The sequence below is a fragment of the Bacillus rossius genome, chromosome 17 (genome assembly GCF_032445375.1).
Source record: "Bacillus rossius redtenbacheri isolate Brsri chromosome 17, Brsri_v3, whole genome shotgun sequence".
Lineage (NCBI taxonomy): Eukaryota > Metazoa > Arthropoda > Insecta > Phasmatodea > Bacillidae > Bacillus > Bacillus rossius.
The window spans coordinates 8,415,506-8,429,712 of record NC_086344.1 but is presented as its reverse complement, the minus strand read 5'-3'; the positions used below and the strand labels follow the sequence as shown (position 1 = coordinate 8,429,712).

Sequence of the window (14,207 nt, the reverse complement as noted above, 5' to 3'; positions counted from 1 at the left end):
GAGAATAAATGCCCGCAAATTTTTTCCCCTCAAAAAAATACACCTGTTGTGGTACGGAAAAAAAAGCGAGCATGAACTTCGGGGAACTTCGAGTGTGGCTCTCTCGTCTGTGAAATGAAGGCTTCCCATGCAGCTCACTGTGTTGCCAAAGTACAAAAACAAAAGCCGAACGAAATCAAACGGCACAATCACAACCATGTCCTCAACCTGCGGCTCGCAACTGACCATCGGCTTCCCCCACCCCCTTCCCATGTTTCCTCCTCCTCCTCCTCCATTCCACGCACACGCACAGCTGCCTTTTTTATTTCAATAAATAATTAAGTTTTTCTTGTTTTATCAGTAGAGCTCTACTAATGACTGCCATTTTTTTTACATTTACGTGTTTATTTACCTAAGTGGCCTTTATTTTTAAGTCTCTACGCTTGAATGTTGTGAATAATGACTGTTGAGAATAAAATATTTTGATTTTTTCTGTTTTTTTTTTTTTTTTTGAAATTTTTTAATTGTCTTAAATTTCCATGAAGATGCAGAGAAAATAAATGTCGCGGCTCTATGAAAAAATCGGAGAACCTGTTTAGCTAATATTTAACTCATCTCACTCGAATGTATACCGACCACTGGCCTAGGCCCAAGTTGGATATTTCATTTCCTTATGATTACCAATATTTTAGGACTTTTCGTGTAAATTTATTCTTACACCTCTCTTGCAGTTAATGTTTTTTTCTCCTCTAATTTTGTCGTATGTTTTCTGAATGTTAAATGATAGCAATAAAAATTCAGTATCATGGACACAGCTCGGAAATAATTTTTAGTAAATATTTGGTGATAGTATTTGCGATCGAACAACATGTGCAAGGGAGGTATTGGAATAAACCAATAAAAGAATCCGACAAATAATTTTAATGGCAATAAAATGAAATAACCCACACGCGGTGTTCAAAGCTTCAAAAAAGAGACCACTCGATTCGAAAAAACTGCTCAAGATATCCGGGAGGGTCTGTTCAAGAAAAGCACTTAGAAATTAGCTGAGGGCAGTCGAACAGTTCAGTATCCGTATTTCTTTTTTTAAAAAAAAAATGTATTTTTAAGAGAGTGGAAATGGTTAAAACGCGTGTTTTTTCGAATAATTTTTAGGCATGAATCATTCTGTTCGGATTCTTGAATATTTTTAAGAGAGTGGAAATGGTTAAAACGCGTGTTTTTTCGAATAATTTTTAGGCATGAATCATTCTGTTCGGATTCTTGAAAACACTCAAGGTACTTGCATTACACCTTAAACTTCATTTCTCGGCAATATAACGTTACGGTCATCGCTCAAATTTCACAGTTGTCCTGTACACGACGAGAAGACTGCGCGCCAGTCCAGAGGAGACACCGCGCTAGAAGCACCAGCGAGCTTCGCGCTTATCATCCCGCCTCGCCAGTACTGATTAGGAGACCCCCTCAAAGATCACTTGCCTTTCTGAGGGGATGAGACCCTTGAAGTCACCAACACTACACTGCTAGAAATGTCAGAATATTTACGGTTTTTTCAGCTAAGAAATTAACTCAAATAAACAAAGAGTTCTTATTAATTCAAATCGCTGAGTCTTCGTAGAAGCTACGCCACAATGTCGACTTCAGTGTTGTATGTTTCCGTTATAAACGAAAGTAAGCACACCATTGGACAAAATAAGAGTGTTCTTGTTGTAGACTACGGAATATTTCAAAATGTTTTATTAATATATTAAGAATATTCTTTTGGATTCATGTTCAAAGTAAGTGATCTCAGTGTCAGTACGTTAAAGAATATAGCCGTAAATTTACGAATATCCCTGGATAAGTTTTTAACCAGCATTCTTCAAAAATTTAAGGTAAAATTTTTTAACAGTGTGTGAATTTAAAACAGCGTAAAAATACGGCCATAATGTGGATGCGACGTAACATGCTAAATGATACTGCAATGGTTCGCAGTTACCTATTCGCGGCGTAGAGGTGAGAGGGCAACATAGTAGACAGTCTTGGACCTGCGTTAAGGAAATTTTAACCGTGAGTGAAAAATTCCCTACCGTGGCTGGGAAGCGAAGCAGGTAGGGGAGACCGGGGATGGTTGTAACACGAGGTAGGTGTCTCTACATCAAGCGACGTGCCTGTTCATGCGTCAGTTTATACGAGACTGTCAACGCCCTACGCCGGAGAATACGTTCGCCACATCAAATTATTTGATTTTTTTAAAGGTAAGTAAATTACATCCTTCATCGAACTTACGTTCCCATCTCTTGTGTAATGCAGCAATGATGATGTTTAAAATACGTTGTCGGATAACGTAATTGTGCTTTACAAATACCTGGCTCTATCTTCCAAATGTTTTGAAAAGTTCTGTTCACACAGGGTTTTTTCGGTAATGGTGTCGTGTGGGGCAGGTTGTAACAATAAATTATCTTTGTTACAACCTACCCCGGCCCCTCTGGTGTAACAATCCAACACACATGATGTTGTTTTTTCGTTGTTTAAAGTTATTTTTAATACATTTTAGTGAATGTTTATTTTCAAACAGCATTTTGGAAATAAATGTGTGGGAATAAATCAGTTATATTCTATGTTTAAAATGTTTGAATGATTTTTTATGTATTTGTAGATGAGAATTCCCAAGAGTAAAACTGATCGCGGCAAGGCCACGATTTAAACACTTACACAGGCTGCCCAAGCTAATGTGTCTTTGTTGCCTAATCCAGAGATGGACACTTCAGTTGACGGGTATTCTAGGCCAATGGCCACTTCACCTAGGTCTACTTCAGTTATTGTGTCTTCTTTGCCGTCAACACTAGTAAAGCAGTCTACATCATCTGGTTCTGAAGTGATAACATCAAAACGTAAATTTTCTCCTGAAATAACGCTACCATTTCCTAAATCGGGAACAAGGAAAACAACAAGGAAGAGGATTGAGCGTAAGAGTGCTGTGTTAACAGATACTCCTGAGAAGCAAGCTGTCGAAAATTAATACAAGAAAAGAAAAAATTCTAAGAACGAACACATAAGAAAGAAGAAGAAAGTTACTGCAAGAGCACACTTGAAAAAAAGAATAACGAAGTATATTCAAATAACTTCATCTGAAGAGGAAGATTATGACGAAGCTTGTTTGGGTTTAGTCTGCATAGAACCATTTTCAAAAAGCAAACCTTGGGAGGAGTGGGTACAATGTTTGGACTGCAAGCAATGGGCTCATTTTCAATGTGCGAAGTCCAAGCGGTATATATGTCTCAACTGCATGTCAGATGGAATATCCGAGTAAGAAGTGCCTAGTAAAATTTTTGCAGAAGCATTATTATTTAATTTTTTTCTTTGTTTTCATTGTAATATTTTATTTAGCTATATTTGTATTTTCTTTGATTTATTTAAAGTGAAATCCCATGAGTTTACAATTGAAATATACCTTGTGTATTATTAATATATGCATTAGACAGAGAGAGTTTTTTTCTGACGAATTATGTAAATATTAAAATTCTGTTTTATAGGGTAGGCCTAAATTTTGAAATGTTTTTGTTAAATACGGATTTTTTAAAAGTATTTTAAGCAAATATTTCCTTGATGTATGTTTTGAACATTATCCTTTTGTTTAGATACTATCCATGTTACTTTTTATGTAGTCTACAGCCTTTATTGATTAAAATTCATTGTCTTAATGTGCTGTTACAACCAACCTCAAGTACTGTTACAATCAACCCCGCCGTGGGGATGGTTGTAACATTCTGCCTCCACATAGTTTTCACAAATTTTTGTAAGTTGTATCACTTAAGGTATTTTTTATCTGCTATCAATCGTAAATAAAATTACCGGCTTTCTATTTCCATGACTTGTTTGACTAAAACTCAAAAAACTTTAAAGTTATTTGTCATCAAAGTTGAAATGATACAACCATCCCCGGTCTCCCCTACCAGATAGAAGCTCTAACCACCGAGCAACAGTTCGGACCAATTAGCCAAACGAGACTGCAAATCTGTTGAATCAAAATCAGCGCAGTGACACAGATTATTAAAGTGACTGGGCATTATTTCCTTTTTTTCAGCGGCAAATGCATTTCGTTGTAAAAGGGGGGGGGGGGGAGATAGATGCGAAATATCCTTTTGCAAAGTTGGGCAAAAAATTGCAAAATATCAATGAAGGCAGTATGAAATAGCCTTAAGGCTACTTCTATAGTATCACATGTAAGTGGGTTAGTGCAAATAGTAATGTAATAATTTTTAATAAACATGTTCAATTTTTTTTATTTATTTATTTTTGAAAGGCCCTCTCTCACAAAAAAATATATAATTTGCCACTCAACGAAAAACATTCCTGTATCCGCCACTGAGTGACTTAACAATCATTTTCAATAAATTTGGAGTGTAACGAAGTGCTTCAGTGTAGATTCTCTTTCACACAGAAGCCTAAAAGAAACTTCACACAGGAAAAGAAAGAAGAGTTTATTGACCTACCATAAATGTTGTCGTCGCTAATAGGGCTCCTCCCCTGGACGAAACAAAATTAGTTTGCTGTGAACAAAAGATAGTTGGCAGTGTTCAACATCTAGCTGAACGAATACTTGTAATGCGCAGGAACATGGTGCGACGTCACATGAGGCACGGAGTCAGATGGCCTGGTCAGGTCCGAGATACAACTATTTGCAACAAGTCATCTTCGTAAATATAGGGTAAACAATATTTTTACAGTGTACGTGTTATTTCCAAGGACCAATATATCTATCTGTGTGTGGTCAAAATGAAATAGAAATGTGAGCCAGTGTTTCATTACTCGCCAGTCATGTGTAAACATTAACCTCGCTAACGAGCAAATTCATGTGTTCTCATGCTGTTAATTTGGCAAATAAACTTTGTAAAATGAAACTCGGACACGAAATTTATCATAGAATCCTTCAAAATAATTCCGGGTGTCATGAATATACTAATAACACAATTTCTGGACGCGAATTACACAGGTACTTTCTGCATCTACCGCTAGAATTCGCTGCCTGAATCGTAAACGTTACTTACTACAATCACCCGCATATGGCACCACGAAACAAACTGAAATTTTAAACTATTAGCAATGACTCTAATAAAACCCCGTGTTTAGACCTCATTTTCAAAAATAAATTTATTTAAAATATTGTCCCTCTTGTTAAAATACACCAAAAAGATAATACTGTAAAGTTTCAATACACTTTAAAAGTTAAATTTCCATGGCATTACTCAGATATTACCCTGAATCATTTAAAAACATATATTATAACATTAAACATATGTTTGTATATTGGTTTTTGCTTAAACGATTGAAATCAGACTGTAAATATTTACTTACTACATACCAAACTCATTCAGCTGATGCAACATTATAAAATAATATTATATTAATATTTTATTAATAAAAAAAGTTTTCTAGTGACGAGATTTGAACCACGGCTCTTAAAGATAACAAGTTCGCGCTCTTCTGCTGTGCCTATAGGCCTCTCGTTAATTTAGAAGGTCAATATTTAGAGTAAGCATTGCAATGCGATGTTTATTTAAAAAATTTTAGACTTGGTTAATGTTGCTACACGGGGGTCAGCCATTTTGGTTAACCGAAATTACTCCTACCAAGTGCAGTATTCCGAGAGCTGAGATGTTTACACATCAGAGGGACGAAGTTACCGTGGTCCGACGTCTGGACGCCGTACTGGTAGGCGTACGCCTCGGCCACGGACGTCGGCGGCGGCGTCATCTGCTGGTGGTGCTCGGGCTGCGGGCTGAGCGGCGGCGCCTTCATGTAGCCGCCGGCGCCGTCGCCGAAGGCCGCCGCCCAGGCGTCGCGCTCTGCGCACTGCTGCTGGTACACGCCGTAGTCGTAGCCCGCCGCCGCCATGTAGTGGTGCCCCACGGAGCCGGCCGGCGCCTGCTGCTGCTGCTGCTGCTGCGGCACCCCGTACGAGCAGGCGGACTGGTGCTGCTGGTACTCCTGCGGGGGCGGCGGCAAGGGCTCGTAGTGGCCGGCCTGGGGCACGCCCGTGAAGTAGCCCGCCGCCGCCGGGTGGTAGGACGGCTTCAGCGCCTGGCACTTGCGCCGGAAGCCGCGCGGCCGCCGCCGGAACGAGCCCTCCTCGAACATGAACTCCGAGGCGGGGTCGATGGTCCAGTAGTGGCCCTTGCCGGGCCGCCCCAGCCCCTTGGGCAGCTTGATGAAGCACTCGTTGAGCGAGAGGTTGTGCCGCACGGAGTTCTTCCAGCCCTGGTAGGAGCCGCGGAAGAAGGGGAACCGCTGCTGCAGGAAGGCGTATATCTCACTGAGGGTGAGCCGCTTGGCCGGCGAGCTCTGGATGGCCATCACGATCAGGGCGATGTAGGAGTAGGGGGGCTTCTCCTGGCGGCGCGCGCCCGGGTTGCCCTTCTTGGAGGCGGCACTAGAGTCTCCGGAGGCGGGGGGCTTGTCCTGGTCCTGGCCCGGGGGCGGCTGCTGCTGCTGCTGCTGCGGCAGCGGCTCCGCCGGCGGCTGCTGCTGCGACACGATGCCGCCGCCGTTGTGGTGCGCCGCCGCCTCCAGCCCCAGGATGCCGCCGCCGTGGTCGGCGCTCAGGATCACGCTGTGCTGGTGCTGGTGCAGGTGCAGGTGGTGCAGGTGCTGCTGTATGTTGATGGTCTGCTGCACCACGGACGGGTGGTGGTGGTGGTGCTGGGTCGTCGTCGTCATCTGCCCCAGCTGGACGGCCGCGTCGGCCAGCGGGTCCTCCGTCTTCATCATCATCATCGCTACACCCCCTCTCTCTCTCACACACCCCTCTTGCGGGTAAACAACACCGGAGTTTATCTCCTCCCCTCGTCTCCCTGGTCTCAAGCCTCGCCGGCGACCCGGGTAAACATTTACACGACGAGCACAGAGCCCTGCGCGGCGGCTCACGTCGACAATGCCCGCGCGCGCCGCATCCTGCTGGTAGATCGCCGCGCACCCTTGCCTGCTGGTCGCGCGCGAGGCGAGGCGCCCGAGCGAGAAGACGGGCCCCGAGAGGTCGCAACTGTTTCGTCTCGGGCTGCTCCCGACGACGGGAGAGAGTCTCCGGAGAAGCAGGAGTGGGGGGTGGGACGTGATCCCAGCCGCGGAAGGGGAAGGGCACGATGTGGGCGTGGCCAATGCTCCTCTGACGGGGGAGGGAGGTGGGGAGAGGAAGCGGTCCAGCAGCCGACGACGGATAGTCCTCGTCGCAGCCTCCCGGGAGTGACGTCAGCACTGGCGGGAGCCTATGGCCTTCTCCGACCCCGCCTCGGGAGGAAGTGTGTCCCCGCCCACAGAACCCCCTCCCCCCTGCAGCAGAGCCTTCACAACCATTACAACCTCTTCTCCCGACGACGAGACACGAGGCTGCAGCCAGGCGGGTTCACATTAACCATTAATTAACTATCGGACAAATGAGAATACGCTCGTTAGAAGTGAAAATTCAGACTTGAATAGTCCACTTGAACGATAAAAAATTTATACGGTGTTCACAAAAATAATGTCCCAGTTAATATATTGTATATTATAACAGTTTAATTTAGACTATTTAAAAAAAAGCATAGGGTAAAGGTGGGTTAAAAAGACACCCTAAGGACATTATGTCAAACATTTCCCACGTGATACAATAAAACTTAGCATAAAAATGGATAGTCTCCTTTAAAAATCTATTGGAATTATTGTCTGCAAATAAATGCTTTTTACTGATATTTATGTGACTAATAAATAAATAATCATCATCATTGCAGCATTCGGGCAGAAGGATAACTGGTGTGAAGCATATTGACACACTGTGCTTATTTTATGAAGTTACTCTAACAATCACTCATGGCATTCAAAATATGGGTAATTTCCTTTATGAACACACTTGACATGAAACCCGAACATACACATAAAGCACTGTACACAATTTTCATCCTTTTGGTGATTTTATTTTTGCATGTTTGACATTCATCTTTCTTGTTCAGCTTCCTGTATTCGGCAGACCAAATTTATGTCTTCTTGCTCTTTTTTCTCTGGGGTCATTTAGCAGGTATTTGGCTCAGCTCCTCAAAACTGTTTTCCGGTTGGTTTGCGCTGATTTAGTGTTGGATGTTGATGGCACTGGTGAAACAGATGCTGATTGCTGGTTCGGTAACACAAGCTCTTCGTACCACTAACTAGCTCTGCACTACCACTAACACTTCATTGGTACGCGAAATATGTGTGTTGTCGTTGTCAGGCCTATGGATCATTCCAGTTGAGAATACATGTTCAGGCAGACAGTTGGGATTGAAGGGGGAAAATGCCACACGCCTTGAATTCATTCACACTACTTTTAGAATCATGCATGTAAACGTTAAGAAAACGGTTGGTGTGAGCTAACTAAGAAGTAAAAATAAATATTATTTACTTAAGGCTTGTCCGAAACAGATAAAATTTAATATTTAGGATTTATTATTGTTTGATTTCGTAGGGTTAGTGGGTTAAAACGTATCTTCATTTTAAATAGGATTAACCCCCAGTCTCGTAAATAATGACCATAACTATGTCCGTTTGCTCCTAACACAATGTGTCACCATGCCCCAACAGACTTCCTGCAACACATAGTTCTCCCAAATTCCAACTTATAGCAGGAGCATTCCCTTTTGTGCTCTAAGCGACGCCTTACAACCAGGAACCTGCCGTAGACGCGGCAAAAATTCTCACACTTGTATCACGCGAGATAATGTTACTATGCGATAGAATTTACAAACAATTTTCTATCCTGCAATTAAACCTGAAGCTGTGTTGTAAATTTTCTTTCCAGAGTGCGGTTTTGGAGCGAACTCGTGATAGATACACATTCGCGCTGTACTTTCAGGACAGCGACATCATCGCTATCACATCTAATCACAGAAATATATAAAACAATCTTACGACCTGTCCGAGTGCCCGCCGTTACACATAAATTAAAGACAAACTAACCTATTTTTTCTTACGAATGTTTAATATGTGCACCTTTAGTTATACGGCCCACATCCAACCTTAAGTCCAATTCTTCCCACACTTTGGTTAAAAAGTCCGGATTAATGGAAGCAATAGCCACTTCAATTATATGTTTCAACTCTGGCAAATCATTAGGTATCAGCGAAACGTAGGAAAGATCTTTTATAAACCCCCAAAAGAAAAAAAAATGACATGGCGTTATATCAGGTGGACGTGGATGCCAGCGAAAAAAGAGTTATGTCCAGGGGCGCAACAACTAAATTTCCAAAGGGGGGGCAATATACCTTTTTATAAAGAATCATCGATCCCCCTATTGAAGCGGGGGGTCCGGGGGTCCTCCCCCGGGGAAAATTTGTATTTCAAGGTGGAAAATGGAGCTATTTAAGCAGTTTTACTATCTAAAAATTGATTACACAGCACTTTCTTTGCCCCTGTTTGCCCCCACTTCAAGGTTTCGGAGGGGGGGGGGCAAAATACCCTTGCCTCCCCCCTGTTGTTGCGCCCCTGGTTATGTCGACTCGGCCATTACGACCAATCGCAACGGTCAGGGACTTCAACGTTCAACCACTCTCGTACAAAGAGATTCCAACGGGGAGGGGCTCCATCCTGGTGCAAAATAAAGTTTGCACGTTCACCCTCTACTAATCGCCATTTTGAGATGGTGGCGCTGCAATTGAAAACAGCAGTACTCACGCACGTGGTAATCTGAAACCTTTTTTGAGTTACTCTTTAATTTTGACCTGACCCAAAACTCTGCAACGCTTACAGTTGCTACTATTAAAATTTATAACTGGGACATTTATTTAATGTTACACACTGTATTAAAAAACTCACTATGAAGGTTCACAATAGGCCTACTGTAAAAAACAGGCCAACCGAAAAAAAATAATTACAAATATGTTTACGTTTGTCTGACTCTACCATCTAGTGCACCGCTTCTGAGCCTCGCATTCCCGTTATTACTTTCGTATTGTGGGATAGTTTTCCTTTTAATTATATGTATTTTTCTGTATTAGTATTTTATAAAATATGTGTCATCAAATCTAAACGAACTTATATACTAAATCTCTGAGCCTAGCAAAACCTTGTATATTCATACCTACAGCGTAAGTAATGCAAAAAAATATTTTAAGTTTAAAATGTATGCAAACTTAGACATTTAAACTAATGATTTGACTAAACCCATATCACAATATTTGAATGAAAATTACTATCGAAAAATTTACTGCATGTGAGTACTTTATTAAATCTTGAACTACCTTAGCACGCAATTTTCGCAATAAACGAAATAAATTAACAATCTTACAAATCAAATAGAACAAGTAATGTACAATTGGTTTGAACTTTTTCTCTAGTAGTATTCAATGTTAAATAAGAATATTAGAATTACTATAAAAGAGTTCTCACAGAACTATATGTTCGAAACAATTGGAAAATACGTTAAAACTATCAATTTTGTAAGTTGCATTCAGCTCAAAGTTAAAACACCTTATTTAAAATAACCTGTACTAATTCAGCGTAAGCCTTAAACATACACTCTACTCTTCAGATATACCTTTGGATATACTAAAATGTACACCAAATCAAATATATTCAGAAACAATGAAGGCTTGCTTTAGAAATTATATATAAGCTTAAACCATTTGCAATCCACACAATTTATTACACTGAAAATATTACATAGCCCTTGTGTAGTTTACATATCAGTAGGGACAGGAAAAATTCGCAAATTCAATGACCTACAGGATAGACTCCAATATCCTCTATGCACTCCGACAAATGACTAGAGACCCGTGAAATTCGCGGGTTCATTTCGTGTTATGCTAAAATTCAAATAATTATAGGTACCTTAGTGTTGCTTCTGTCATTGGTTCATTGTTAATCTGGAGGACTGAGGGCCAATTAGAGACCCTCACTCATAGAAGTGTCGAATCACAGGTCACCCAGTCGAGACGACTCACAAGTCAGCAGCCAATGAACAGTTGTCATTTGCCCAAGTGTGTAGAGGATATTGGAGTCTATCCTGGAGGTCATAAAACCCGCGAATTTCACGAGTCTCTACAAATTACATATGCTCATTGGCCACTGACTCGTGACAACTATTAACTATAATACTTTTGATTCGATATTTCTTTCGTTGAGGATTATTCATTGGCTCTGATCCCTCCAGACAGCCTGTGGTCCAATCACTGAAGCAGCAAAAAGTTAAGCACATTTGGATTCTAGCCTATCGTGAAATGAAACCGCAATTTTTTTCGGTCCCTACATATCAGAAATAGTAATTTACAAATGACCCAATCCTTGGTTTCTTTCTATCACGCTGACTGATTCTCGATGCTGTAGCCGTTGTTATGAGGTTGCGACGAATCCATTTTACCAATGCAGTGAAGATGTAGATTCCGCGTCGAAATGGACGATGATAGTTTATCTTCTTCAATGAATTATCTTCTTCTCGGACAGTGAATAGAAATCACTACGACGGGTTACTGTCTATGTCATTTATTCGCCTAAATTAAATATGGTAGACGAAACACAATTCATTCCGAAAGTAGGAAACTAGTTAAAAAATAAATGTAGTTGGTGAATTAAACATTTTATCATCGAATACTATGTATTCCTTTAATTTAAAGTAGAATAATTGGCGTTTCTTCTCTAATTTAGAAATCATTTATCGAATTTAGGTACCTATGTAGTAGTCTCAACTTGACTCTTTATTCTTCTAAGAATAGTTTATGTTAGCTTAAATTACACGTAGTTCATTAAAATGTGACAAAATTAAGGACTATATACTCAAAAACAACTTGCCTTCGTAGTGGCTGAACATCAATTGACGCTTCAAACAGTTGCGCTTGGATACCTAGTTTCACCTCAGAAAGTGCCTAGCCAATCAGAGTTGGTGTTATAAATTTAAAAAATTTCTACAAACGTTTTAAAACAGAAAACAGAGGTAAGTTTTTTTTTTCATGTGGAAAACCCTTCTATAACATTATCTGCATTAAAGAAGGTGTATGTGTGCAATATTATATTTGGATCGTATTAATTTTATTTATTCTTATGTTGAAAATACACGTATAAAACCTGTACGAAACTCGGGACACGAAATCTAACCTAAATTATTGAAAATTAAGCCGAGTGTGATAAATACACAGAACTGTTGTATGCAACTGCATTTCTGGACGCTAACCACGCATAGTTTCCACACCCGCCTCTAGAATGCGCTGCCGGAGAAGCTACGTCGACTATCGAATCATTCGATTTACAAAACAATATTTTAACTATATAATAAAACGCTTCTGACAAAAGCGAATAAATACTTGAAAAAAATACTGAACCTCTGCTTTGGACAAGGAATTTGACTAAAATACTGCCCATCTTGTTAAAATCCATTAAACAAAAAATAATACAAAACTTTGGATTTATGAAATAGCTACCGTGCCATACGCCATATATGGCACCACCGTGGTTACATATTTCCGATCCATGCGTCTCTAGTTCCATTCACGAAATTACTCCCACCAAGTACCGTATACCTAACGAGCGCTAAGATGTTAACATATAAAATATTTATAAAATTTTTGCTTGCCCCTAAGTATGCACCACGCATACGGCAGCTATAAATGGTAAGTGGTATTTATCGACATGTATAAGAAAAATACGTGTGATATAAATTTAATGTTCCTTCGGAGTAATCACAGTGCTTGAACACATTTCACAGATTTTACAGGTAATTATAATTGGAATATTGAGATTATCGCTGCACCAGTCGAAAGCAATATTCTGACACGCATTTCAGAAGGTGGGCCCCGATTCCGCGAATTTTGTCGCACCGATGTCGCAGCATGGTGGAGTGTGATTGGCTAGGAAACAATTTTTTTCGCGTCGAGTCCAACGCGATTACAGTCACTGAATAAAATGGGATGAAAATAAAGGGTATTCATACGTTGATTAAAATTTTTATTTTCCTCTATCTTACTCAAACATAAGTATAGGTACGTCTTTTCCGGCCATGGGCTATACACAAAAACATACAATTATTCAAAGAACCTCTAAATGTAGACTATCCCAAACGTGGAATTTTGAAAAAGATTTAACAAAAATATAATTTGTACAGATTAACAATCATATTTGTGTAACACAGAAATAATAATATTTGTATTATCAAAAAGATGGTTATTCAAAGAAAACACTTTTTAGAATTTCATTATTACGAATATAGTGATAACTACTAACTATACTTATCTGTTCCAAGATGAATAAGTTCATTATTTTTTTACTGCTGCTATATGTATACTATAAGATCATATATAATCAAAGTACAGGTTTTTAATTTTTTTAAAATTCCAAATCACATCTGAGAGCCCAAATGTTATTAATTATTATTTAAGTAAAGAATTTTACAAATGGTTAAATCAAAACTGTAAACCAAGTGATTTCCTGCTCTCTTATGTTACTAGGTTTGAATATAAATTGGCATTTAACACTCAACAAATCCCTGAATGAAAATTTATTTAAAACTAGTTCTCGGCAATAGTCTACACCATTGCTGGTTTCCTCTGGGTGTCATACAAAACATCAAGAATAGACAGCAAAGATGAATACATAAACAATCGGGGAACAAGCCATGGAAAAATTTGTTTTACCAAAAATAAATAAAAATTAAATCACAATAAAGAAAAACACAGTATCCTGACAGTCAGAATAATTTAAAGAGAGAATATACAGAAAACAACAACCTTGGTCAACACTGTGACAAACAGACGAACCCAGCGATGCTACTGCTCAGTTAATATAGACAAATAACTTAGCACAAAATTAACTCAGTAGGCTTTCTGTGACCAAACAGTTGCGATGTTGTAAACTGACATCTGCGTCCGACACATGCCACTATTAAATAAATGTTTATTAATTTGATAAAAATATTTTAAACAATACGAAGTAATTATATTAGAAATTAATTTAAATCGTGAATAAAATACTAAATTAAGGATGCAAGAATATTTTATGCACATACCGTCCAGGGCGTTTAAAACCCAGGAGTACACTATTTATTATTTATTTGAAATTTTTTGGATACTAGTCAATTGTAAACTTTTTAAAATACTTGCCGTTTTACTGGAAAGTTTAATTCTGTAATACATTTATTTCTTTTCATTCATGGTAGGAAGTTAAACAGTACACTGCGCATTTTTGACTACTTATAATGCAAATAGATTTTTAAATAAAATAATAACTTTAAAGAAATTTCGTGAATAAAGACGGATCTC

At 39.5% G+C, this 14,207-nt stretch overlaps 1 protein-coding gene across 1 annotated transcript in view; it reads right to left on the bottom strand.

The window, feature by feature from the left end:
- Positions 1-6,939, bottom strand: part of LOC134540929 (forkhead box protein F1-like) — a 90,798-nt gene extending 83,859 nt beyond the window's left edge. Inside the window, exon 1 of the mRNA XM_063384007.1 lies at positions 5,646-6,939. Coding sequence (XP_063240077.1) covers positions 5,646-6,735 — 1,090 coding nt within the window. The 5' untranslated portion in view covers positions 6,736-6,939. The remainder of the gene's footprint in view (positions 1-5,645) is intronic.
- Between the last annotated feature and the right edge of the window lie 7,268 nt (positions 6,940-14,207).